Source organism: Kwoniella bestiolae, chromosome 5 (genome assembly GCF_000512585.2).
Source record: "Kwoniella bestiolae CBS 10118 chromosome 5, complete sequence".
In the NCBI taxonomy this organism is placed as follows: domain Eukaryota; kingdom Fungi; phylum Basidiomycota; class Tremellomycetes; order Tremellales; family Cryptococcaceae; genus Kwoniella; species Kwoniella bestiolae.
The window spans coordinates 1,397,750-1,423,241 of record NC_089245.1 but is presented as its reverse complement, the minus strand read 5'-3'; the positions used below and the strand labels follow the sequence as shown (position 1 = coordinate 1,423,241).

Below are 25,492 nucleotides of genomic sequence, written 5' to 3'. Positions count from 1 at the left end.
GTGTTGTAGTCGTTGATTTAATGGGCTGCAGATCACATTAAAAGTCAGTGTTGTGTTCTGCTCAAGTATGGTCTGATGACAGAACAAGGGACATACCTTCTGGGGACTATTGTGAGCGATGAATAGGAGTAAGGTCAGCATTTACGTGTACGATATGTGTATCGTTTCACTATATACTACTCACGTGAGAAACGTAGTCGATAGCTGTAGGTTCAAAAGTAAGTCAGCATTCGATCCATGTTAAAATGGTCTGTTCTTCCCCTAGAATGATCCTCTGATGACACATGCAATTCTCCTTCTCCACTTCTGTCTACCTCTTCGCCTACCGATCGAGCCCGTTCTACTCAATTCTCCTGTACCATATACGACCCGTCCATCTCACTCTTCACTCTCACCCCAGCAGCCCAGCTTATCATTGCTCCCACAATCTATATTCCCTATTCCGAACTCAAAACTCACCTTTTTGTACCGTGGTGATCTCATCGGCCTCGGCATCGGGGATCTCAATGGCGAACTCCTCCTCGATAGCCATGACTACCTCTACGGCGTCGAGGGAGTCGAGTCCGAGATCGGATGTGAATGAGGCTCCTGGTGTGAGCTGTGGGCGGGGGGCGCCAGTTGGGAAATGAGATTGCGGGAAATGAAGATCGAATGTTTGGGTTGGATTGATGAATGACAGCGTGGTTTCAATATTTGGCGATTTGATTTAGTAGGAGTGTATCGGCGTGTTGGGATGTGTTGAAATAGAGGAGGGGGATTTTATCGTTCATGGCGATCGTAATGTATCAAATGCGAGCAGATTGGTAGATAGATAGATCACAAACATGAACAGTCCAATCAGCTCTCTTCTATTCCACCCACCTCTTCCCCGTAGCCATGAAGGAAGTGCTCGTACTAACCTTGGTCGAATCAACTTTCTCGAAACTCTTCAAAACGTCCAACACCCTCGAGGTGATATCGTCCTTACTTAACCCAGCAGCTGCCGCATAACTTCGATATTGAAATACGACCTTTTGGGGCTTGATTGCTCGGACAGCGGTTGATCGGAGTTGGGGTCGGAGGGAGGGGAGGGCTGATCGGAGGAGGGGGAGTGTTCTGTACATCGTGATAGATCGGTTGTGGGTGTATTATATGGATGGTGTGGTATGCAGGTGAGAATGATGTTATTTGGATCGATGTCGAGGAATGGAATGCATATATCTGATGAGAATGCTACTGTAGATGATGGTGATACGCTATGGTGGGTGAGGTAATCGAGACATAACACCGGTATATCCGATCATACAATTCAATGTGGCACAGATTTCAGTTGGTCTCTCCTCTCTTTAACTTTGACATCTCGTATATTTCAGTCGTCTCTTTCTTTCTATACCTATACTTACATCCAGCATAGATAGTCCAGTGTCACATCCTCGCTTTTTACTTCATCTTCAATCGCAATCGTCAAGAATTATCCGTCAAACTCATTGGAATAGAAAAGATATAAAAAGCAGGATCAATCAATATGAAACACGGTATAAATCAAAGAAAATTGGGTAGGATGCCCGCTCATAGGATAGCGTTGTTGAGGTGAGCCATTATATCCACCCTTGATTGCTCTTACCCAATACTGTCCCGCGAATATAGTGGAGACTAGAAGGGAAAATCACGAGCTATCATGACAATGTGATATCATGTACCATCTGGATATAAGCTGATCTCTCTCAACTCGCAATGTAGAAACCTCGTATCTGCTTTGCTACATCATGAAACGATCAAAACGACATTACCAAAAGCCAAGGAAGCTGCCAGGATGGCTGAAAAGGTGGGTCTGACTTCCAATGTTGCACTAACACTGGCCATCTTCATTCGGAACTGATCTCCTTGTCCACTTTTGACAGATCATCACACTTGGAAAGAAGGGTACCAACCCTTCACGAAGCAAAGCCATGGCCTATCTTATGGCACGTCCCCTCCCTCTTTCTTCTTATCAGAACGTAATTGAGCTAAATCATGATACCCACCACAGCCTCCACACAACTCCCCCTCTCCCATCGCCTCCTCCTCCTCCTCTTCCTCATCTCTCCTCGAGGCAGAAAACGACGACGAACACTTCGTCCCCCCCAAATCCCTCCTCCCCAAGTTATTCGATGAACTCTCTCTGCGATATGCCGAACGTCCAGGGGGATACACCCGTATACATAAATTCGGACGACGTCAGGGGGACAACGCCCCTCACGCCATCGTTACGCTGGTGGACGGACCGAGGGATCTGAAGTTTGAGATGCTTGCTAGGGAGGTTGGGAAGTCCTCTTTGGATCTATTGGAGCAGAAGGGAGGCAAGTTGGAGGAAGTTGGTGAAGGGTGGGAGGGGTTGAAGCCTCGGACTAGGTTGCAGGTTGAGAAGGTGCTGAAGTATAAGAGTGAGGGGGAGAGGAGGGAGTTTAAGGTGAAGGCTAAGGAGTTTGCTGTGAGTGTTTTGAGTCTTTTCTGGTGTGCAGACTTGCCACGGCCGCGATGTAGGGAGGTCTTGGTGTGGATATCAATAATTGCTTGATTGCATACGTGAGATGGCAAAGGGATGTGACTCATGCTGTCCAGAATCGCAAGATTGTCTCGGAGCGTTTCGATCTGGAATACGATGCTGATTTCGTACCTACGCTACACAGGACTACATCCAAGCTGAAGAGTCTGCTTATGGTGGTGTGCGCTCGCCAAACGTATCTCCAGATACGCCGGCATACAGGAGACCAGGGTAAGTGGTCATTCGTCCATCCCTTCTTTCCATCCCCATGACTCCGGTCACTAGATGATTCGTGCTAAGCTGATATCTCTTGCAACACAGTATGAACACCCCCAAGACTGGTCGACTATTGCACGCAGGAGAGAGATTGTCAGGTGTATCTACACATACCACCGGCCTGGGACTGGCTCGAGGAGCCCTGGCGAGGACGCCAAGGGGTAGACAGAACGTTGATAAGTCGCCTAGGTTCTGGGGTCAGGCTAGGCTGCCTGAGGGTGTGTCTGCGGAGGTTGTGTAGACTATGCATTGCATCTTTGGTTATATCGACAGTACAAGCAAAGCTTCGCGTGATACTGGCTTCTTGCTTGGGGATGAGGATCATCATGCCACCGAGTATATCGATCAATGAGATGGTTCCTCTGATCGGACATGCGTGCATGCGCGGTGCTGGTCATCCTTTCTCGTCGCCTTTTCGTACTATACTTGTCCCAAACATATATGGGGATGAGAATGAGAACGAGAATGAGAATGAGAATGAGAAAGAGGAGGAAATCTCATCGAGAATTACGAGAATCAACGGATATACCCGGTTTACCCATGAGACTGCCAACTTTTGTTCGCATTGTGGATAACTTTGTCATTTCTAATATCTTGTAGAATCAACATCCCCAAACTGTCGAGATTGTCGGGCGAAGAGAGTACGACATGTCATCTCAGCTCCAGATCGAAGCAGGTCCATCCACCCCTTACACCCAAACTCCATATATCGTAGGAAATCGCTACCTCAACGCCAAAACCAGTCATCCGTTGACTTTACGCTATATCGGTCCACTCCCACCCTCCTCTGCTTCCTCCTCCTCAGCTGTCAGTGAGGGCGAGCAGATATGGCTAGGAGTCGAATACGATGATTACACATACGGGAAACATAACGGTACATTCCAGGATACACAGGTATTTCGCACGGTAGAAGAGGGAAGTGGGAGTTTTATCAAGTACACGTATGGATCTAATCCGTTGAGGGACGGGAAGGGTTTGGTAGAGAGTATTGAAGATAGGTATGGGCGGATCGTCTTGATCTCCCCGGAAGAAGATATCAGGAAGAAGGAGGATGAGGTACTAGGTGGGAACGATGAGAGTGTGATACTGGGCTCAAGCTCAAATGCTATTATCGTCTCTGCTCCGAATATTTCGAGTGTCAAAGCGAGGATAGGCAGACTGGAGAAAATAAGGAATATGGGGTTTGAGGATGAACATATAGGGAAAATTGGGGGCGATGAACATACGAGAAAGGTGTTGAGGCAGAGGATGAAAGGTACGTTCATGTTCATGCTGCTGTGATAATATGACGAGAGAGGGTGATGCTGAGTCGTCCTTGGTGATGATAGGTCTGAAATGGTTGAATTTGTCTAATAATCTCATGAACACTTGGGATCAGATATTGGAGGTGGTAGATTGTTTTGAGGCATTGGAAATATTGACTTTGAAGTGGGTTATATCGTCTTCGTCATTTTACCAACCCAGATAAATACTGATGTGCTGGTCATCTCGTACCCGTAGTCATTCCCGCATACGAGCTGTCTCTCCTGATTTACCAGAAGAAGAGAAAGAACGATATATATCTACGTTCAAAAGGATCAAGGAATTATATTTATCTGATTGTATGTTATCATGGGATGAGGTGGGTCTGTGTGTTGTCTCAGAATACTGGAGGTGACCTGATGAGTTGTATCCATCCAGGTCTGCTCCCTCACCCCGCTATTCCCGAACTTGGAGGTACTTCATCTAGAAGCGAATAAGAGGCTAGATCAACTCACTAGTATTCCAGATGGTCTCGGCGAGTTGAGGGAATTGAGGTTGGGTGGATGTCCAATATTGAGTTGGGAGGAGACTGTGAATACATTGAGTCACCTACCAACGTAAGTGGTCATAACGATGTTTTCGAGGGGGGTACCACCCAAAAAAGGCATTTTTGCTGTGCTCGTATAGAGAGATAAAACTCATCATGATCATATTGCCTGTAGGCTCGAGAATCTGGATCTGTCATTCACCCCTCTCTCTTCGATCCCTCATACAGAGACGAAGTTGGATAATCTCAAATCGTTAATCTTCCTTGACTCGGATATATCAACATTCCAGAACCTACATAACCTATCCAATTGTCTACCCAATCTTACAGTTCTACGACTCACCATACGCCTTGATAATCCAATTGACGGGCAACCTGGTGAACCCAAAAAGAGCGAACTCAATTCGGTGGACGATAAATCCCTCCGATCAATATGTATCTCCCTATTCCCACTGTTGGCTTCGTTCAACTCGAATGGCATTACGCCAAACGAGCGGAGAGACGCGGAATTGTTTTATACCTCTTTCGTGAAGAGGCAAAGGCAAGGAGGGAGGCAAGAGGATTGGGGGAGGTACGAGGAGTTGTGTAAGGTACATAATGTACCGTTGATTGATGGAGATGACAGTGGGAGTGGGAGTGGGAAAGTGAAGAAGGTTGGTGTGGGGAGAGCAGGGCTGAAAGGGAGGATGATCAGTGAGTGTGTGTTCTCACCCACTTGGAGTTGTCGCTAATGTCAAGTGCAAATCATTGTACCCCTATCCCCTCATTTACTACATCTACCTCTTGTCTATCCCCCCTCCGCCCTCACCTCGTCTTGACTTCTCCCAACAGCCCTCAAAATCCATTTCTCCCTCCCTCTCCCTGCTTCCTCCCCCTCCTCCACGATTACAGATCCATTCTCGCCCCTCTCAATCCCCATCCTCCCCTCCGCCAAAATCTCTCTCCTCCAGCGCAAACTCTGCAAGACATTCAACATCCCCACGAGCCAATGGCAGAACATCCAAATATACAATACCAAGCCGATTCCAACTACCCAGACAGGCCGGGTAGGAGCAGATGAAGATAGGATAGAAGGCACAGATCTGGAGAGGGTTAATAAGATTACGAATGTCTGGGAGGATAGGGATGTGGGGTGGTGGTTTGAAGATGGGGATGAGGTTTTTGTGCAGATTTTGGATGAACGGGCTTAGTCCTCTATGGATATCTTTTGTTGTCTTGGGATATATGGGTGATCAGCATCGGAAGGGTTGTACAGCATATTATAGATATTAGACGTCAAGTGTATGACATGTAGATGATCTGGACTATCTGATCGAGTGGTGATTGTATGATGCAGATCGATGTACTGTAGTTACGCTTGCGGTTGAGTGGGCACACCGACATCTCCTAATCGTATCGTGGATAGACCAGAGTTATACTTTATTTCATAAGATCATTGCAGCCTTCGAGGCAGGGTATAAGAGCATATCCAGATATATGTATTTGAGTCACCATGGTATCTAACCGTTTTAAGTAAAATAGAGAAATGAATTGGGGTATATTTTATAACAAATATATCGTCCTTTACTGAAATCAGAGAACCAAGTAGGATACAAACCCAGCAGCACCAAGTAACAAACCGGCAGGAACGACATCCGCCAAAGGCACACCCGCACTGGTAGATTTACCAGAAGCAGACGCGCTGGCCGAAGCACCAGATTTGGACGCAGAAGCAGAAGCTGCCAATCCCGCTGTGGCTTTTCCAGAGGAAGCGGCTGATACGGGTGCAGTGGAGGTGGCGTTGGAAGCGTCGATGGCGGCTAGGACGGTGGCATTGAATTGACCGGTCATGGATGAGATGGGGAACATGGCTGAGAAGGCTTGGTAGGGGTATTGGGGGTTTGATTCGGATTTGAGGGAGAGGGAGGTGAATCGGACGAAATAGTGAGAATCTGGGTGGGTGGGTGGGCAAAGTTAGCATATATAATATATCCAAATCATATTTTACAGTAGGGAGTAGGGGCAGGTCAAAGGGAGAGTGGGGTGTGGATGCGAAGAGAAAACTAAACTCACCATCCTGTCCGATCGATGGGTCGATGGTGGCTGATATACTAGATGTCTTGGATACGTCCACTGAAGCAGCGAGATTTTGAAGTTTGACTTGGTTGTTGACTGATCCGGTGTAGATGTCGACGGAGCATGGACCGATGGATCCGACAGTGGGGGTTTTACCGTCGTCAGCTAAAGGTCAAAGCGTCAGCTTGGGTTACTTGGCAGGATGACTAGCTTTCATTGTTCGATTGAAAGAAAGATGGGTAAAGATCATTGTGATATCGAGAATGAGGCTGAGAGTAGCAGGCACGAGAGGAACACTCACCCCACTTGACTTCCAAGACTTGTCCACCGATAGCCTTTGTTCCAGCTACGGGAGCGGTAATGTATACACCTGCAAAGACAGGTTGGAGAGCTGCAGCAGCGATGAGAAGGTATGAAGCGGCGGAGGCGAACATTGCGTTGATTGTTGTTTTTGGAATCGGTTGAGTGGAAGAAGTCGTGTAGTTGAGATTTTGGTGATGTTCAAGTAAGAAGTTCTAAGGATTCTTTACGTTGGGATTTGGATTTTTTGGTGAGTTTGAGATGTCGAAAGAATGTGTGTACAGTTGAACTTGTTAATGAAAGTGGTTGGTAAGTTGGTTTGGTCGATATTCGAATTGGTATTGAACGAGGCTCGTCGAGAGGAATGGTAAGATGTTAGCTATTAAATTGATTAGTATGAATAAGAAGAAAGAAAGGGAAAAGTGGGGGGGATGGTATCTTGGATATATGTATATATGTGTAGTCTCAACAGATGTACATCACAAGGACACAGAAGAGAGAAAAGACAAAGGTATCACAGCACAAGGAAAGGGAAAGGGGATCAAAGCGTCATCATCAAACATTACATACACCATCCCTATTGTATATTGTACTGCTTACGTCTCTTGGCACTTGCTCGTCTCCCTTCTCTCATTCTCAACCGTCCTTGCTCAGCCAAGAGGAGGAAAAGCAATGAATAGGACGGGTCAAAGCGTAATCAAGTGGAGACGTTGCTCGGCGTACGAAGAAAGAGCACCACATCACAAGATATATCACAAGCCACATTCCCCTACCCACGAGCTCCCTCTCGAGACGAACAAGGGATCGTAAGTGGATTAAGCACTATAAATATCACGAGTACAAATGAATAAACAACAAAACAAACATGCCACGATGGATTGTTTATGTTGCGAATGAAACGAGTGCCTATGCACGGATCATATCAACAAAACACACATCAACAAACACTAGTGTTGTTCCTGAAACTCAGGGTCGAAAGGGATCGGTCACAGCGTTGATTCGGGATTACCATTGAATTACCGGGATCAAAAAGACATGTGGCATATATGGAGATACTTTTGATCTCCTTTGGTAGATGGGTAGTCATGCCAATGCTGGGGCCACATGGGAAAGGTAGAGGAAAAGGACGGGATCAAATGCAACAAGAAAAGTCAAAATGAGAGTGAGTCGAAGAAAAGTCAATTCAGGTCGGATACGCCGAAGCAGTTAGAGTATAGATCAAGTAGATCATTGATTGTCATCTTCCAAGGACTACTTCACCACCAAAAAGCTCAAGATGTCAGCAAGAGCTCTATCCTCCTCCCTCAGAGGACGATTCCTCTCCTCCGTGAGATTCTCTTCGACCACCGCTCCAGCTCAAGCTGCTAAAGGTCCTTCTGCGCCTAAACCCATTGATGATAGTACGAGTGCTTTGGACTGTGAGTGTGTCACCGCCAACGTGCCAGTCATCATCTCGGTCCTATAAATATCTGTCAATAGCTGATGTGTGCGAGCGACATTTAGACAAAATCCACAAAACCGCTCGAAGACTCCCTCATCTCGTCTCTCCCAACCCTCGAACACCATCTGCTGAAGAGGCCGTTACGAATATCTTGTATAACACCCCTCCTCCATCCAATGAACCTTACAAGAGGTAAGTCATACCTCGATCATCCTATTCAATCTCATTTCAGAAGTATGGGGGTACCATATAATCTTTTACTGATGCCGTGATACCATTACATAGACACTTGCTCAACTGTTTGGTCCAGAATGAACCGGGTGTGCTGTCCAGAGTATCTGGTATTTTAGCTGGTAGAGGGTTCAACATCGGTAAGCTAGTCGCGCTCGATGTCTTCTCTGAGCTATCGCTGATATTGGTCTAACTGGACGTTTGTTAGACTCCCTCGTTGTTTGTCAAACTGAAATTAGAGATTTATCACGAATGTGTATCGTTCTGAAAGGTCAGGATGGGGTAATCGAACAAGCCAGAAGGCAATTAGAGGATTTGGTGGGTTAACAGTCTCGTATCAATCACTTGTCATATATCTATCTGGCACACCGAGAACATTAAACCTCGTTGCGCCAACCGACCACCATCCTCCTATAAGGTACACAACGAAATGCTGATGCAGTCCTCCACACTATAGGTCCCCGTATGGGCCGTACTGGACTACACCAAAACCTCCGTAATCGAGCGAGAGCTCCTCCTCGCCAAAGTCTCAATCCTAGGACCCGAATTCGCCGAAGCTCAACTCAACAACTCCTCCGTGCCCGACCAATCATTCGATTCCGCCCTGGAACACCCCACCCCACCCTCTTTCGTTCCCGCCGATGGATCTTCCGCTTCCCAGGACAGTTCAGCCCAGAAATTGCAGAGGGAACAAGCCTTGGCTAGATCATTCGAAGATTCCTCAGCTACGAGCCAACTTTACCCGTCCAGACGATCGGAAATCTCAGCTTCGGAAGCTTTGATAGCTAAAAACCTCCATTTATCAGCCATCAAAACCCTTGCTGACCAGTTCAGCGGAAAGGTCGTGGATGTTTCGGAGAATAGTTGTATTGTCGAGCTCACCGCTAAGAGCAGTAGGATAGATGCGTTCTTGAGTCTCATGAGGCCTTTTGGAGTGTTGGAAGCTGCTAGGTCTGGTGGGTGATGTTTTATCTTCTCGAAGATCATCATACCGAAGTCACAATACAGGATTGTTTTTCTTCTTTCGTGACTTGTGATACATGTACTGATACGATGCCTGTTCTTCTTTGATTCAGGTGTCATGGTCCTTCCCCGAACGCCCATCCCTAGGTATGGCGAGGAGGACGAGGCTGTAGCTGATAAGGAGGAGATTGACATGTCCATGTTACCTCCTGGATAAGCGACGCGAACGGAACCAAGAACGAAGAATCAAGGGATGGAAGAGGATTGGATCTGCATATATCCATATGTCATATATCTTGGGAAGAATGCATCATCTATGATCAATTGATGATCAAAGGTCTTCGGTACTGCATCTGATGCAGATGTTCATGGAGCGGCAGAAGGCATGCAGTTCTTGAATTTCTGATGATTTGGCATTAGCAAGTGAGATGCATCTATCGATTCGAGCTATATCTATCCATGTGATATGAGTACTATCTTCTCTATAGGTGGCTATTTCGCCTGAACTAGACCATCTACAAGAAAGCAGCCAAGACAGGATACGATTTCTCATAAACAGTGAATATAATCCCACCGCTCATCTATTCGTATCGTACAAGTCAAATGATCAGCCAAAGTCCCATATCTTCCATGATTCTTGCTGAATCAGTTCTGAGCAGAGGGATCACTCACCACCAATCTACCTAATCTAGGTACAGTCCCCTTCCATAATTTGAAGAAACCTTCTTCAGTTATGACTCTGTATGCGCAGTGTAGGGAGTTCTTGTACTCTGTTCGTGCTCGAAGGGACTGCATTCGGGTTTTGATTACGCTATAACGCATTCTCAAGCAATCAGTATTTGTCTTTTTTTTCGGGCTTGAACCGTAAAGGCAGAGATGGGGGAAGTAGGACGACTCACTCAAATGGCATCGTACAGTCTGATCATCAATATACCGCATCAGCTCAATCCCAAACCACATTCCTATAATACTATTCACGGTAGACTAAACTCACAGACAGTTATGACACCCGCCGTAGCACCTATTCCAAAAGTCATCCATCCAGGCATCTGCGTACCGGGTACGACGCTCCCTTGAGCGAGTTGTTTGAGAGTGGAGTAGGAGGAGAATCGAACGGCGGAATTGGCACCTTGACGGAGCATCTGCAGAAGCATAGGATAATAAGTATCAGTCCAACGGATCACCAGCGATGATGTATGTTGGGTTTAGGGACGTTTTCTACAGCATAAGGGGGTATGATACGGTATAGGGACAAAGATAAGATAGATGAGACACAGCAGACTCAACTTACCACCGGTCCAACACCTCTATAAATCCCCAACCATCCCTCCTCCTTGATGATGGTGCTGACAGCGTGGGAAGTACCTTTGAACCGGGGTTGAGCGAGCTTGGAATCTTCGATCATCTTTGTCCTGCGTTCGTGAATCGTATGATCAGCTGAGCGTCAACGCACATACAAACAAGAAAAGAGAGACAGAGAGAAAACAAGTATGAATCTAGATGGAAAGATGTTTATGCGGTGAGAACTCACTTGATAGTTTCCGAAGGGGTCACTGCTATCACAGCTTCTGACATACCTGCTCCCAAACCAGCCAACATCGATCTGGGAGCGGTGAGTTTTCCCTGTTCGTTTGAAGGTAGATAATCAGATCAGCTGATGTGTAACAATTGAGAAGATCTTTTCCACTACATCTTGCTATCGGATCGTATTTTTTAATACAAGAAATCCCACTTTCATTCGATGACTTGATAAGTAAAAACCACCAACCCACCTCATCGTCCTTGAGCAGACTCTTGAACTGATCATAAGTCGTGAATCTAACTCCAGCTTTGACGGCATTTCCAATGATTACAGGCGTGACACCAGCGTATAGTCCGAGATATCCTCGTTGTTGTATTGTCCCCTTGAGTGCTTGGTATGGCGTGAGTTGCTATGGATGTAGATATACCCAATTAGCATGAATCACTTTACTTTATATGGTTTAGCTCAGATACCTAGACAGCTGAGTAGAGCTGCTTTTGCACAGGTGGAGCTGAAGATCTGATTGACCCACCTTTCCACCCTCCAACGCACCAAATTGCAACTGAGTCTTCAAACTTTCCAAAGGGAAGGTAACGAACGCCTCTGTCCCTCCTGCGATCGCTCCTGCAAGTAGGGACGCGATGGGTTTCTCCTTTTCTTTGCCTTTTGCTTGGGTTTGGGCGGACATCGTGGTGGTTTGAGCTGCGACTCTTCCTTTTTGGGTTTATTTGTGAATTGCAGGATGTGAGCAGAGATAGGTAAGAAAAAGTTGAAGATTAGAGATTGAACCGACTCGTGTGATGTGATCGGGAGGTCAAACTACCATGGTTCGTAATGGGTATCACAACGTCGAGCATATGGTATTAAGGAAAGCTTGTAATGGGAATTACAAAACGTCTAAAGTGGAGGTCAACTACCCAAAAATCAAAATATCACAAAAATCAAAATTCATGTGCGTGCATCCAGATAAATCAAGTTGATGTATCTGTATATGTAATCGTACTACACCTACTCTCCTTCAACATCTCAGTTTAGTATCCACCAAGATGCCAATAGACAACAAGAAGGGTAAATCCCGTTCGAGCCCATACAAAAAACCGAAACCCGCTACTACCGCTCAGGACGGAGAAGCAGCTGGACCATCAAGACCCCGACCAAGCCATAAGATACCTACCACCGAGCAACGGAGTGGGGATGCTTTGCCTGGGATAAGTAAGTTGAAGGGCCAGATTAGGCAGACGAAGAGGCTGTTGGCGAAGGTGAGTCGGTGTGTCGGAGTAGGATTCCTTCTATATTAAGCTGACTGATATATCATCCTGGGTAAATAGGACACGCTCGAACCTGGTTTACGAGTCCAGACGCAACGTCGTCTTACGAGCTTGGAAGCGGACCTGGCGAATGCCATGAAGAGGGATGTCGAGAAGAAGAATGGCGCGAAATATCATATGGTGAGTTAGAACGACTCTGACACTGGGGCAGATCACATGGGATTCATGGCTGACCTTATTGCCCGGATGTAGGTTAAATTCTTCGGTTAGTACCATCCACCAACTACCTCATCATGTCCATGAGATACACAACGCGTGAGGTCGAGATCAAAGCTGATATCGTTCTTGTGTGCTTGTGTTCAACAGAACGACAGAAATTGCTACGTATAATCAAACGACTCCAGCGTAAACTCAAGGAAGAAGGTAAATCCGATAAGAAATTGAACAAGCGGCAAGAGGAATTGGACGATGCGAGGGTAATGATGAATTACGTGCTGAATTTCCCGTGAGCATATCTTTCTTCTTCTTTTCCTAGTATCCATCATTAGATCGCAGCTCCCCTCTGCCGTCTTCCGTAAATTCAGAAAATGCTCTGTGTCTGTGCATGTCGGGCAATCTCGCTAATACTGATGATCTTGCAACTATAGGAACACCGAGAAATACATATCCCTCTTTCCCCCCTCCTCCTCTTCATCCTCCACCTCCACCAAACCCGAAACTAAAGAACCCAAACTATCTCTCCCACCCCTCCTCCATCCCGCACCCACCTCCAAACAGCTTGAGGAGGAGCTCGATAAATCCTCTAAAAGGCGATACGAGATCCTCCTTGAGATTCAACAATTGATGAGGGATGGGAAATTGTCCGCCAACCCCGAAGAGGAGGTTAAGAGGGAGAAGATTGCTTTGCATTCTACCGAAGATAGGTTCAAGGTTGCGGTTAAGGGTGGAACGATGGAAGAAGAGGAGGGGGATGATTTCTTTGAGGAAGATGAAGAGTAGACTTTACCGAATGGATGGATTAGGGTGGATCGACTATTGATCATGTTGGTTTATTGGGGGGAGATAGGAAATGTGGATTGGACTTGGACTATAACACCCATCTGATATCACTTATAACATGACATGTGTGTACATTTCTCTCGCATCATATGCTGACTGTTGGTTCATTGAAAAGTAAAGTGAAGAGATGTTGCATTTCAAGATATTTACTATAAAACTAAACTATCAGATGTGAACCAGCATCTATATGTTGAAACCGCAATTATTGACAGAGAAAGAAGAAAAGAAAGGAACACCGTTCTATTCCGTAAGTGCTGAACAAAAGCAAGAAATTGGGTATATGTGGTTGGAGCTAGAAGCTACAGACGTTTTCAGACGAATCTCCAGAACTGGAATATATTGATCTATACGTCGCACTCGTACATTGTCAATCCGATGGGAGTAGTCAACTAGGAGCAATGCAGCACCCCCGAATGATAATTGTAATTGTAGATACCGGTCTATCACCCACCCACTATCATCAGTTTCTACTCGACCCCCTCTTCACTTTGGGGATGAACAAAGATAAACACTAAACAGTACTCACAGAATTACCAGTCAGAGGCTTCCAACACTGATCACTCACATCCACCGTCGCCTCGCCCTTCTGATACCCACCTGACAGTGTGGAAAATTCGAATACTTGTTTACCTGCTCCCATGGGTACTTCGATGGATTGGACACCTGGCTCAACCAGTTTCATCACTGGTTGATTTGATCCGGAGGTGACTTTGAGTGTTCCGCCGAGCTTGGTCATGGTAGTTACGAAGATTGAGTCGGATACAATCTATCAAAGCAGAATAATCAGCATAATCCCACTACACGAACTCGTCCCTTCTTCTTAGGGTGTTAGATGGGTATTGCGTATCAGCAAGCTCAATCACTCACATCCCATCCATCAGGTTTACTCCCATAATTATCCGACGCATCACATTCCGCCGACTTGAGATGCGGTCTATACCAGTAAAACACTTGATCCCTTTCTACAATCGGCGTTTTGGCCCCAGATTTCCAAGCTTTTATATACGGTATCGACAAATCAAGCATCGGGAGATGATCGAGTCCCTCGGCCCACTTCGAACACCCATCATCACTGTGCAAACCACCCCAGTTCCGGAGATTATGGGATTCACCATAATCGTTCCATGTTACCAGTTCCAGGAAATTCAACTTGTCCCCTAGCTCGAGGATTTGGTCCCATCGTTCTTTCCAGAGGTTCTCGGATTTGAAGAGCCAGTTCTTGGAATAGGGGACCTCCTTGCCGAAGTGGGTGAAGAACCATGTGGAGACGGGGGCCATGTATGCTTTGTTGGCTTTGGTGACGACGTTGATGTACGCTTCGTCTTGGATTGTCGTTAGGGGTGCGTCGATCGGTCCGTTGTCTTTTGATGCCCATGCGGTCCTGCGTTAACAGAACGAGTGATCAGCTTGCTTTCTTCATGCTTGGCTCACATCTCTCAGATGTGGGAATTGCATGATGCGAGAGATCACCTCGCACTCACCAAGAGAACAACCCGCTCAACCCCTTATTATCCGCATTCTCCTGTGTAGGAGCCCAAAACGGTACCGCGTAAATCTCCTGACCGCACCCCTGACTCACTGCCGCCCAATCGAACCCATCACCTATAAAACTAGATACAAAAGGTTTGCCATCCACCTTGAACTGCGCTGGCAGGTCGTTATACCGCTTCATCATATCCGATACTCCGGTAACGTTGTCGACAGTATACCAGTTAAAATCGAAGGAAATGAAACATACGAAATCGCCTGATTGCTCGGCGGCCTTGTATGCTAGATCCAACTGAGGCTGGGAGTAGGAGTCTAATCCGATATTCAGTGCAAATCCATCAATACCCTTTGATTTGGCTAGGGCGATGTCCTCAAGCCATGATTCGAGGGTATAGGCGTATACTATCCCGATCATAAAGTGGGCGAAGACTTTCTTTTCGGAGTTGATCTTGATAGGATTACCTGTACTGGTATTGGAAGAGCCGGAGCCAGAACCGCCGAGTGTAACGTTCAGTCCTGCTGAGATTGTTATTCCCTGGGGTTGTACGGCGGAAGCGGAGGCAGAAGAGATGGGAGCATCGGTAGTGGTTGAGTCTGATATTATGTCGGATGAGGAAGAGACGAAGGTATCGATAGGGTTTGTAGCCTGGGATAAACCGTAGATCGCAGTATTGGTTTGAACGCCTATAGCAGCTGAGGAAGATGTCGAGACGGCAGATTCCTCCTCGTCAGGGATGATAGAGCCGGAAGGAACGGCCATAGCGGCGACCTCGATCTGAGTTGTCGGTTGACCAGCATCGATCGAGGACGAGGGTGAAGTTTCGGTGGGTATGGCGTCGATCCAGATGGTTTCAGTCACGTAGATGGTCTCGACGAATTGACGCTCGGCGAGGTCTAAGAAAAGATGACAAAAATAGGATGGAGTTAGCCCAAGCCCAATAATCTGTTTGATGTGAATAGTATATGATATGCAGAATATGTAAGGGGATAATACTCACCCCCATGTCTCATAGCTCTTGAACGCCTTTCGACAGAATTACCATGTTTCTTCCCCAATACAAACGGTAAGACCTGAAGCAGCGATAACGCTGCGAACACTCGCATCTTGAGGGTATATGTTGAGGTATATAAACAGCACCGACGAACTGATGGGTATAGTATGATATCGATTGATAGACAAGTATGAAGATGGAATCAAGATCAACTTGATTGTTCTACTTTGCAGGTTAAAGAATGACTGGATTCAAAGGTGTATGAAGGTTGAGGGATCAGAAGAATGACAAGGGGTGAATGAATGAAGAAAGGGTTGAATAGTGACGATCCGTAAATAATGATAGAATGGAATGAATGTTGAAAGAGGATCACGGATCGTTGATTGTCTTTTTAGCTCGGTGTTGCTAGCAGTACTTTACACTCCGTTCAACGGATACAACAGCAATAGCGGAGAAGGAGGGACGGACAAATAAAGGGGTAGATTAACAAAAAGCGTGTATGCGTATGAGCAAGAACCCTCCTTTATCGCTTTGACCCCTTGTCAACTCAACGGGATCTGCATGATTCTAACGACATCGATACTCTGCTCCATTGCGCTAGTGGTGTATCACCCATGGATGATCGAACGAGCAGCATAAGAGAAAGTAGTGTAAGGGAAGACAAAAGACAATACTACGTATGAGACCAAAGGTATAATAATGGTAATGTTGGTGCTCGGACCGACCAGGACATTAAAAACAATCGCGTCTCAGCGTGTTGGCGTGTTTCAGCCTAAATGCGCTTGGATTATCCGGGTCATGTTTCAGCTATGAACATTAACACACATCGAAGGATAATAGGTGCATTACACAAGCTACATGGAGGTGGGGCAAAAGGGGAGCAAGGGGATTACTTGAGGCTAGTATCACAGAAGTCTCCTTGTACATAGTTGTTACGCATACACCTGCGCTCACAGTAGTACGATTATCAATCGCTCTGTTCACCATGACTTGCACCACAATGCCATGCATATACTCTACACTACATCTTCTCCTCCTCTCCTATCTGACCGTCTGCCCGCCTCGTCACGATCTTATCTACAATCCCAAACTCTACAGCCTCATCAGCAGTCATAAAGTAATCCCTCTCCAGTGCCTTCTCGAACCTCTCTCTGGCTGTATCCCTCTGCTCGTCTGGCCTCGTACAGTGGTCTGCATATATGTCTGTGAGGGCCGATCGGATACGTAAGATCTCTTTGGCGTGGAGGGCGATATCGGATGCTTGGCCTTGGGCACCTCCGGAGGGTTCTGGGGTGTAGTTGTGTTATCAGCATCAAAATTCCTGATCTGCATTCGTTCAAAATTTCCCATCCATTTCAAATTCGTATTTATGTGTGGAAATATGATGAACTTACGATGTATCATAACACTACTATTCTTCAATGCGTATCTATGTCCCTTCTCCCCACCAGCCAATAACAAACTACCCATGCTTGCCGCCTGACCCAGACAGAAGGTATGAACCGGTGGAGAGATATACTGCATGGTATCGTATATTGCTAGACCCGAGGTGACGACTCCCCCAGGTGAATTTATGTAGAGTTTGATGGGGCGGGTAGGGTCCTCAGCTTCGAGGAAGAGGAGTTGGGCGGTTAGGAGGGTCGAGTCGACGGAGTTTACCTGAGGTGAGGCGAATAGAGTATTAGCATTTTACGTATGGGTTGATGGGTTCAGGCCGGGGGAAGTGCCGGAACGTTCGAAGGAATATGATGATTGATCACGTTTCATGTTCAGGTCGAACGTATAGAGAGATTGACGATTGTATAGAGCAGATGAGATGACTACACTCACTGGCCCCAGGAATATCACTCGCTCCCTCAATAATCTCGAATAAATATCATAACTTCGTTCTCCTCTAGCCTACGGTTTACGAAGATCAGTAGTCAGCCACTGTACTGCCATGATGGAGCAAAGGGAAGCTGATGAGATATCGAAGTCAGGTATGATTTCAACTCACAGTCTGCTCGACCACAATCGGAACCAAACTATCTCTAACTACAGGATTCGAAGCCTGATCTGGAAATCCATTCTGTTCAGATGAAGGTAAGAAGCCAAATCTCCGCGTAGCTGCTATCCTCGATGGTCCAGCGATGTTTAATGCTGCTGAAGCGGGTCGTAAAAGTGAGGTGGCTATCCTTGACATTGTGGTGATTCGTTATAGATCGTAGAATGATTGTTCAAATAGGTAATAGGTAAAGAACCTTTTGTTCTTCCTTGATGAAGCATTCAAAGCGTCAAAAGTGGAGGACAATACTGCTCATCCACGTGGTGAAATAGGATCTACGAATGCCACAAATCGGTCAATCCGTTATTTCCGATTGGCTATGGTGCGTGTACTATAAGCTAGGATCGGAATGGTCCGCATTTGAGGTGTGTGAGTGTAATAACGTTAACGTCTGACTCTGATTTGATGTTCGAGTTGTTGCTGCTTTGAGTGGTGCGAACGAGTAATCAACAGTTTAATCATTTCGACAATCTTATCTATCAATTCATCACCAGCTTACCACAACACCACTCATCAAAAATGTCCATGCTCCTTCGATCTGCCCCTCTCCGAGCTGCCAGAGCTCTTCCCGTCGCTAGACAACAAGTTAGAGGTGTACACTTTGAGAACGTCGTTGACCAGTGAGTTTGCGTCTTGTCTCACACCACATTTCCTCACGCATATGCGTTTGCAAACCTTCGTATATATAGTCGCATCAAGCGGGCCAACTCTCGGAGATGGCTACCGAATCATATTGAACTGACTTGTCTTCCTGAACCCACCCGCAGCACCATCCCAACCAACGTCACCAACAAACCATGGTTGGCCGTCAAGATGATCATCTTCACCACCCTCGGTTTCGGTACCCCCTTCTTCGCTGCTAGATGGCAACTGTGAGTGATCCCACAAACACTCAAATAAGAACGGAGCTGACAAATCTGCGGGTTTCTCGATATCGAATATAGCTCCAAGTCCGGTGCCGCATAAATACATTACTCCTCTTTCAAGATGTTAGATTGGAATGTTGATATGGGTCGGACGAATGCATGAATGGTGACTGATCTAGATGGGTTGTCAGCTTTCAGTGAAACATGGACGGATGGAGTGGATCAAAGATTGAGGCACACCGGCTGCAAGAGAGACAGATGATACAGGTCATACTGAGTCAACAGGAAACGGCATATTGGTCACGAGACCCCCCTCGACACAGGTCGATCAGTTCAAGACGAATATTTCTCTGAAAATCCCCCTCACACCCTGTTCAGTAATACAATTTTGGGGCGATTGACTAGTGAACTGATATCGATCTTCGTCTATACTGACGGTATGCGCAGAGGTGGATTGACTACAAATTTTCGTCAACTTTCCTTGATTCGGTCAGCTTGACCGTCATAGCAAGAGAAGTTCGTGTCCGAGCTTCTCTTCACTGCAATTAACACCTTCCTTATCCCCTCTGGGGGGGCAAGCGTATACAAAGGATTTTTCACTTCGCTCGCTTTCTGTGAAGGCTTCAAGGGGAAACACCCTTTCATGGTTCGCATGATTTGTACTGGTGGAGCAGGAAAGGGCAAAATGCCTCATAAGATGTAAGAGCCTCATCCTTTGTGTGAATGCGAAAACATTGGGACAGATGATTCGTGTTGTTCGCTAGCCCCCGTTTGCCGTTGCCTTGGTGAAATCCTCAATATGAGCCAACTGTCCTTTGTTATCGAATGCTGTGCATTACAAGTCGAACTCCCCCTCCTACAACACCTATTCATTTTTTCCACGTCGATCACACTTGAAGCCTTTGCAATCACATCTTACACGCACATCTTGAGCATGGCAGTCGCTCCCATCTCGACTGAGCGCGATATCACTTTCTATGGCAACACCGTTAACACCCATGTCAAAATTTCCTTGGACAGACCGACTAGCAGGACTTCGATCGCTGCAACCAAAACAGATAGAGAACAATCTATGACCAGCCTCATCAAAGGTTGTGATATACTGACACACGCCCTGGTGGCCAAGTGGCGAAAAGCAATAAATCGTAATCCCCTGCACGAGAGGGCGAATGAGAGTTTGCGCGAGGAGTGGCAAGCTCATATGGATCGTGCCTTTGATACTGTCATTGATCATTCGGGAAAAGAAACCGGTGTGAAGCTTTGCAGGCCATTGGTTGAATCTCAAAAATCATCACAACCCAGCCAACGGCAAGCGGCACAGTCCTTGTGTAGAGAGTGGAGATTTTCCTCATGGGACCTCCCAAGGTATGATAAGGCTAGTCTTCAAGAGCTACGGGACGAAGTTACCCGCCAAGACCAATCGCTTGGCTTGGCCCTTCGATTCAGCAAGGAGGCGCTGGAAACTGCATTCTCGGAGCTCGACAAGTACGGGAGCAACCGGGCCCTCCTTATCACCTATCCAGCATGTCCGGGGGAATACATTGAGGACATCTCTGGGTTAAAATTTGGCTTTGTCAAAAACCCGAGAAAGGGCGGTGAAGAGGAAGAATTCGATTGCGTGGATAATCAGTATATGACGGCGGTGGTGGACGCTGCGAAAACGGCGATGGAGATGGTCCGCCTATGGAGAAACTATCAACGCACCTTGAACGACTCTAATGGGAAGGACGATGAGCATGAAACCCTTCACAAGAAAACTGATTTGAAACAAATATGCAGGGCTTTAAGGAGCGAAGACGGCCAAGCCTTTGACGACAGTCTAGAGCTGTCGTACTCGATCAGGCCCATCGACGTGGAGTCCTCACGGGCCAGCTCGAGCGAGGCGCTCAATTGGGATGATGAGTACGATCGGGTACCATGGGATGAGGTCTCCCCAGTAGAGGGCGTAGTTCCAGACATTATCGATTCAAGCAATATACATTCTCTATTAAGAACAATGGCGGAGGCGGAGGGTCTCTATGCGACACTTCGTACTTTCACCTACAAAGACGGGTTTACTGTCTCCAACTTCATCGACTGGCTTGGTGGTCAAGACGCTGACGATTGGGATAGAAGTCCCGAATGGGATAGAAGGGCCGCAATATTCTTATGTAAAGATATTCTCAAAGCAAGGGATCCCATTCAACCGATGACGGACTCACTAATCAGTCAGATTTCTCGGTTGAAGCTTGAGCCGTAGTGAAGGAACGTTTGATAATTCGTCTGAGCGATACAAGAGAAGAAGGAGAAGGAGGCAACGTCAAGCGTGTTTAGTAGTAAGCAGAATTGGTTTGTATACAACACACCTTCGATCTGAATTTCTGTAGATCATTTCTGTCAAGGTGGACTTCTCAGGATCTTGTGTTCTTTACTCATCTTGACTCTCTTTCAAATTGCTTGTCTGATTTCTCTATCACACACCATACTTCGTCTCTGTATAAAATCAGGATTGTGAGTCTCCTGGATGTGGTGACCCGATTCTGGAGTGGTTGTTACAAATGCAGCCTGTGGGGGTTAATATGTATACTTCAGGTCAGGAAACAAGGAGCATTGCATCAAAGGAGCTTGCGACACCTTCTACTCTCGCATAAAGGGCCGTCAACGACACATCATTACCGTTTCAAGTTAAGCAGAAGACCTCTGCAGAGCGTCATTGCTCGTCATCAACCATTCTGTGATTCAGACCACCCTGGACTGCCTAGGATGCTGTGCAACGGGGCTCAAAGGATCGAGAGACACCGCAAAAATGAATATCCCTTGATGGGCTTTTTGCCTTCGCATTAGTCGCTTCTCAAGGCCTAGACCGATTGTCCATGCATTGTAGCACTCCTGCACACTTTATGTCCTATATAATCACGTTGAAGTTTGCTCAAATCTCCTCTTGACTCTTGAAATCTCAATAGACGCAATACTACGGATATCACATTGACACGATGATCGAAGCACTTACCAGCGCAGTGAGGGTGACAAGTCTGGAATTGTGACACGACGACCAATAAGTTGTCAGGTCCATCTCTGGTCTGGGATTGCGATGCTTAGAGGAAGAAAGGAAAAGAGATGTGACAGTATTAGAGCTGATAATGCTTCACTCGAATGGTCGTCATAATGGAAGGCGTGTGAATAGCAAGGAGCAGTGCCCCGTCTAGCACACCTTTTGTATACTTCACATTTCGCCCTTTTTACTGTCCCTATTCCTGATCCTTCTTTTCTCGTACATGATCTTTGTTTTTACTCCAGCACTGGTCGACGACTTAGAGCTTCAGTCCCGAGTTTCTTCGACCCTTTCTCATTTGTAGGTGCACATTCGACAGCGTCTCTACTTTATATCAGCAGAAGCTTTCGAGTCATGCTCGACGATCTCATTCGAATTCATTCTACTGCTGAATTCCGGCAGGATGGGTCTATCGACCTTAGCGTGACTTTAGATTTTCTCAAGAGGCAGTCCAGGGAGCCGTCAACCCATTCAGCCTCCAGCCGGGAAGAACATGATCGACAGGCAATAGCAAGTGAACTTACCAAAGCTTTTGATGTAGCTGCTCATCTGGAAGCGTCTCAATGGCATGGCCATTACGATCTTTCTAAGATAACGGAAGACACCGGTAGAAGAGCCGACTTTTCTTGGATGAATACGGTCGATTCCATAGTTCGTAAGGGCTGTGAATGGTTGGAGGAAGAAAAGGGATGGACCGTCCTACCGATGTTGACCTATTTAGATCACAGTCCGCCTAAACCGGGAGGCAAGTGGACAACAGTTCTGCGAACAGATTTCAAGTTCTCGTCTGGCGATAAGCCAAAATATCACGATATTGATCTTGAAAACTTCAATAAGTGGAACGCACAAGAGGAGACGCAGTCTGATAAATCACTTGACTTAGCTGTCAAGTTCTGCCAGAAATCGCTGAAGAGCAACGTTCCCCTTTTTGCCAAGATCCAAGTACCTAGCTGTATCATGCGTGTCTCCTATCCTGAAACGGATGGTGAGTATATACAGGACATTGATAATCTAGTATTCGACTTCGAATCTAGTACGTCCAGGTACGGTAGTCATCGGTTCATGAAAGAGGAGCATTCGTACGCTTGGGAGAGAAGGGATTGGGCTCTGTCCACAAAAGGGGCTCTTGAACTCGCAGCACTAAGCAGAAAATTCCAATGTAATGACGAGACGAGAGATGTCAAAAGTTTCTATAGCAAAGATGATTTGGAAACAATCCTAAATGTGCTGACCAGCTTGAACGGTGTCACAAAACAACCTGGTAGAACATTATCGTACATCATTTTAACGGAGGATGAAGATAGAGCGACCTCATCGATGAAGTCACCTTTGATCAAGGTAAGCGAAGAGGTGGAAGATCGGATCGCATGGAAAGATCTGGACACAAAACATGAAGGGATACCCACCGCTGTCAACTCAGAGAACATCCAAAGTTTAGTCCAAGTCGGCGAAAAGGCTCAGCAAGAATTTGCCCACATTAGCACTCATGGAGATGACCATGATTATTGTCCTGCGGATTGGATCGGGGACTTGTATGAGCAAGGTCCCGAGAAATCCAAGCTGAAAGCGCATACTTTGCTTTGCAAAAGTATTCTGAGCGAGGTAGCTAAAAGCTCAAGCAGATCCGAGGGCACCATCTAGTCTCAAACGCCCCGGCCAGCTGTCTTCGGTGGATCGATCTTCGGTGGCGGATCCGGGTTGTTTGGGGTCGTTGGCGTCTCCTCAGCCCTGCCTCATCTGCCTGTACCAGGGACTTTACCTTAGATTTGGAAGATCTGGGCGCAGAGGCCATAGGCCAGACAGAGAATGGTGGTATGACAAAGGGTGATAGTGAAATCGCCACTAGTCTGCCGAGATTTTCGAGATCGATATTACCACTGGGTCTTCTGCTGTATGTATCCGGTACACTGAGGATTGGATACCACGGTGGAATGCATGAAGGCAAGGGGTTACAAGTATGACATGGTACTCACACTGTTATAGGGTGGTGTCTTTGACCTCCACTCCTCCACCTTTACACTTTTCGAGTGAAATTAAAGTGAAACAATCCTGTTAAACTCTCTTGTCATTCTCAAGACAAACGTATAATCCGCTCAGAACGAATAGGGATATCAGCAGCTATAGTATCATGTCATACCTATCAAGGAACTTCTTATCGCTCACTAGAACCGCATTATCATCTGCGAGATCCCTGAGGCAATTCTCCCCAGTGGTAGCGAGTAGACGAACCTTCGCACCTGGACTCTCATCGTCTTCGGCTTTTCCCAACAGGGGTAAGTCCTGACTTCGTCACGTCTATAACAACTGGACTTTACGGATGACCTCTCACTGATATAATTCTCTGGTATCGCAGGTTACGCTACCTCCTCAGGCGAAGCTTCCACCGTCGACCCGGCTCTCACGAGAGCTCTGGATCTGTTAGAATCTGGAACGAGGGCGTTGGAAGATGGTGATCTGAGTAAAGCCGCTAAGCTGTACAGGGAGAGTGTGGAAGCCAAGGAGACTAGTGAGGGGTGGCACAATCTGGGTGTGAGTGGTCATGTTCAATTCTGACTATGAGAGAGCGGTGTCATACCATGTAGTGGAAGCGACGAGCGGATATGCAGTAGAGCGGACGTAGCTGATATCGTCGATTATGCTGGGGCTGTAGAACTGCGAATACCATCTACGTATGTGATTACGTTCACTCGCGGCTCAAGAAGTCATGCTGATGGCTTGTCACTGCAGAGAACAAAGTAGCAGCGGTGGAAGCATGGGGCAAATCAATTGAACTTCAACCTTCAGCAGATGCGCACACGAGTGAGGAACATCTGCTTCTCCAAGAGATCACTCATGATTGGGGCAGCTCAGATAGCTGACCATCACCACCTAAATCCGCAGATCTAGCCTCAGCATACGTCCTGGACAGTCCACCAAAGCCAGCTCTAGCTATCAAACACCTAACGTGAGTTCAAATCTCTTAACCCGGAAATCGAATGGCCAGCACTGAACAGTAGCTCAATCTGTGCAGCTCCGCGTTAGAGCTTTCACCTGAAGATCCAGAGGTGAGTAACAATCTCTCCGGCGATATCTACCGACTGACTAATACACTCATGTGTTTAATGTAGATCGCTTTCAACCTTGCTGCAGTCCTAGAATCCAGTGAGTATCTCTTCCTCTCTCTTCTTTCCTCCCTCTCTCGCTCTCTCGCTCTTTCCATCTCTCCCTCTCTCCCCTCCTCCATCTGCCTCTTTGCCTTTCCCTCCTCCTCGGCTACTCTCCACCTGGCCCCTCGCCCTCTCTCATCTAGTCTCGTCGAGCTCCCTGATGCACTAAGTCCGATCATCGCTGATACCCCTCTATCATCATAGCCGGCCAGCTGGAACCCTCCTTAACGTTATACAAGAAAGCCCAGTCCGGCGGAATAGAACGTGCCGCTCAGAACGTCCGGAATGTCAGTGCGAAGATTATAGGGGAGCGGGCCAAGTCGCAGGATACGGAAGGTCAGAAGTGATGTTGTTGCGGCGGCATGGGGGGTACGAGCTACGAAGAAGGGATCGTATATTCGGTTCAATGCTCAGTAGAAGATGAGGGACGAGAGCATTTGATTTTGGGTTAATGAGAGTCAACTAGGATCCGGTTAGATACATAGAAACGACATCGAGTATATACAACAAAACAGAGT

At 46.7% G+C, this 25,492-nt stretch overlaps 13 protein-coding genes across 13 annotated transcripts; 8 read left to right on the top strand and 5 right to left on the bottom strand.

Annotated features, from left to right (window-relative positions):
* Positions 1 to 17: 17 nt before the first annotated feature.
* I302_106917 (acyl carrier protein) lies at positions 18 to 1,103 on the bottom strand (the record flags this gene model as incomplete). The annotated part of the gene is made up of 5 exons (XM_019192430.2): positions 18 to 25; positions 97 to 106; positions 185 to 204; positions 460 to 598; positions 900 to 1,103. 5 exons carry the CDS (start codon positions 1,101 to 1,103, stop codon positions 18 to 20), a joined length of 381 nt encoding a protein of 126 aa, XP_019045427.2.
* A 401-nt stretch (positions 1,104 to 1,504) lies between these two features.
* I302_106916 (ribosomal protein L17) lies at positions 1,505 to 3,020 on the top strand (the record flags this gene model as incomplete). Its single annotated transcript, XM_065870355.1, has 6 exons — positions 1,505 to 1,569; positions 1,720 to 1,804; positions 1,881 to 1,943; positions 2,009 to 2,449; positions 2,649 to 2,734; positions 2,825 to 3,020. 6 exons carry the CDS (start codon positions 1,505 to 1,507, stop codon positions 3,018 to 3,020), a joined length of 936 nt encoding a protein of 311 aa, XP_065726427.1.
* Positions 3,021 to 3,427: 407 nt separating this feature from the next.
* On the top strand, positions 3,428 to 5,758 carry I302_106915 (uncharacterized protein; the record flags this gene model as incomplete). The annotated part of the gene is made up of 6 exons (XM_019192432.1): positions 3,428 to 4,034; positions 4,108 to 4,207; positions 4,280 to 4,400; positions 4,460 to 4,638; positions 4,744 to 5,261; positions 5,400 to 5,758. 6 exons carry the CDS (start codon positions 3,428 to 3,430, stop codon positions 5,756 to 5,758), a joined length of 1,884 nt encoding a protein of 627 aa, XP_019045429.1.
* A 382-nt stretch (positions 5,759 to 6,140) lies between these two features.
* On the bottom strand, positions 6,141 to 7,057 carry I302_106914 (uncharacterized protein; the record flags this gene model as incomplete). Its single annotated transcript, XM_019192433.1, has 3 exons — positions 6,141 to 6,499; positions 6,621 to 6,788; positions 6,925 to 7,057. The coding sequence occupies 3 exons, from the start codon at positions 7,055 to 7,057 to the stop codon at positions 6,141 to 6,143; spliced, it is 660 nt and encodes a 219-aa protein (XP_019045430.1).
* Positions 7,058 to 8,199: 1,142 nt separating this feature from the next.
* I302_106913 (acetolactate synthase, small subunit) lies at positions 8,200 to 9,775 on the top strand (the record flags this gene model as incomplete). Its single annotated transcript, XM_019192434.1, has 6 exons — positions 8,200 to 8,341; positions 8,427 to 8,556; positions 8,650 to 8,735; positions 8,804 to 8,913; positions 9,053 to 9,551; positions 9,672 to 9,775. 6 exons carry the CDS (start codon positions 8,200 to 8,202, stop codon positions 9,773 to 9,775), a joined length of 1,071 nt encoding a protein of 356 aa, XP_019045431.1.
* Positions 9,776 to 10,073: 298 nt separating this feature from the next.
* I302_106912 (uncharacterized protein) lies at positions 10,074 to 11,768 on the bottom strand (the record flags this gene model as incomplete). The annotated part of the gene is made up of 8 exons (XM_065870354.1): positions 10,074 to 10,139; positions 10,231 to 10,369; positions 10,458 to 10,476; positions 10,553 to 10,700; positions 10,850 to 10,970; positions 11,090 to 11,181; positions 11,331 to 11,489; positions 11,613 to 11,768. 8 exons carry the CDS (start codon positions 11,766 to 11,768, stop codon positions 10,074 to 10,076), a joined length of 900 nt encoding a protein of 299 aa, XP_065726426.1.
* A 358-nt stretch (positions 11,769 to 12,126) lies between these two features.
* On the top strand, positions 12,127 to 13,347 carry I302_106911 (uncharacterized protein; the record flags this gene model as incomplete). The annotated part of the gene is made up of 5 exons (XM_019192436.1): positions 12,127 to 12,339; positions 12,409 to 12,528; positions 12,601 to 12,613; positions 12,715 to 12,853; positions 12,996 to 13,347. The coding sequence occupies 5 exons, from the start codon at positions 12,127 to 12,129 to the stop codon at positions 13,345 to 13,347; spliced, it is 837 nt and encodes a 278-aa protein (XP_019045433.1).
* Positions 13,348 to 13,796: 449 nt separating this feature from the next.
* Positions 13,797 to 15,999, bottom strand: I302_106910 (uncharacterized protein; the record flags this gene model as incomplete). The annotated part of the gene is made up of 5 exons (XM_019192437.2): positions 13,797 to 13,847; positions 13,934 to 14,173; positions 14,275 to 14,788; positions 14,889 to 15,789; positions 15,894 to 15,999. The coding sequence occupies 5 exons, from the start codon at positions 15,997 to 15,999 to the stop codon at positions 13,797 to 13,799; spliced, it is 1,812 nt and encodes a 603-aa protein (XP_019045434.2).
* Positions 16,000 to 16,908: 909 nt separating this feature from the next.
* Positions 16,909 to 18,069, bottom strand: I302_106909 (ATP-dependent Clp endopeptidase, proteolytic subunit ClpP; the record flags this gene model as incomplete). Its single annotated transcript, XM_019192438.1, has 4 exons — positions 16,909 to 17,174; positions 17,282 to 17,546; positions 17,718 to 17,786; positions 17,884 to 18,069. The coding sequence occupies 4 exons, from the start codon at positions 18,067 to 18,069 to the stop codon at positions 16,909 to 16,911; spliced, it is 786 nt and encodes a 261-aa protein (XP_019045435.1).
* Positions 18,070 to 18,450: 381 nt separating this feature from the next.
* I302_106908 (uncharacterized protein) lies at positions 18,451 to 18,897 on the top strand (the record flags this gene model as incomplete). The annotated part of the gene is made up of 3 exons (XM_019192439.1): positions 18,451 to 18,551; positions 18,699 to 18,803; positions 18,876 to 18,897. The coding sequence occupies 3 exons, from the start codon at positions 18,451 to 18,453 to the stop codon at positions 18,895 to 18,897; spliced, it is 228 nt and encodes a 75-aa protein (XP_019045436.1).
* An 834-nt stretch (positions 18,898 to 19,731) lies between these two features.
* Positions 19,732 to 21,036, top strand: I302_106907 (uncharacterized protein; the record flags this gene model as incomplete). Its single annotated transcript, XM_019192440.1, has 1 exon — positions 19,732 to 21,036. The coding sequence occupies one exon, from the start codon at positions 19,732 to 19,734 to the stop codon at positions 21,034 to 21,036; it is 1,305 nt and encodes a 434-aa protein (XP_019045437.1).
* Positions 21,037 to 22,182: 1,146 nt separating this feature from the next.
* Positions 22,183 to 23,469, top strand: I302_106906 (uncharacterized protein; the record flags this gene model as incomplete). The annotated part of the gene is made up of 1 exon (XM_019192441.1): positions 22,183 to 23,469. The coding sequence occupies one exon, from the start codon at positions 22,183 to 22,185 to the stop codon at positions 23,467 to 23,469; it is 1,287 nt and encodes a 428-aa protein (XP_019045438.1).
* A 487-nt stretch (positions 23,470 to 23,956) lies between these two features.
* I302_106905 (uncharacterized protein) lies at positions 23,957 to 25,321 on the top strand (the record flags this gene model as incomplete). Its single annotated transcript, XM_019192442.1, has 8 exons — positions 23,957 to 24,101; positions 24,182 to 24,357; positions 24,479 to 24,497; positions 24,556 to 24,627; positions 24,709 to 24,772; positions 24,839 to 24,872; positions 24,936 to 24,969; positions 25,179 to 25,321. 8 exons carry the CDS (start codon positions 23,957 to 23,959, stop codon positions 25,319 to 25,321), a joined length of 687 nt encoding a protein of 228 aa, XP_019045439.1.
* Positions 25,322 to 25,492: the final 171 nt, after the last annotated feature.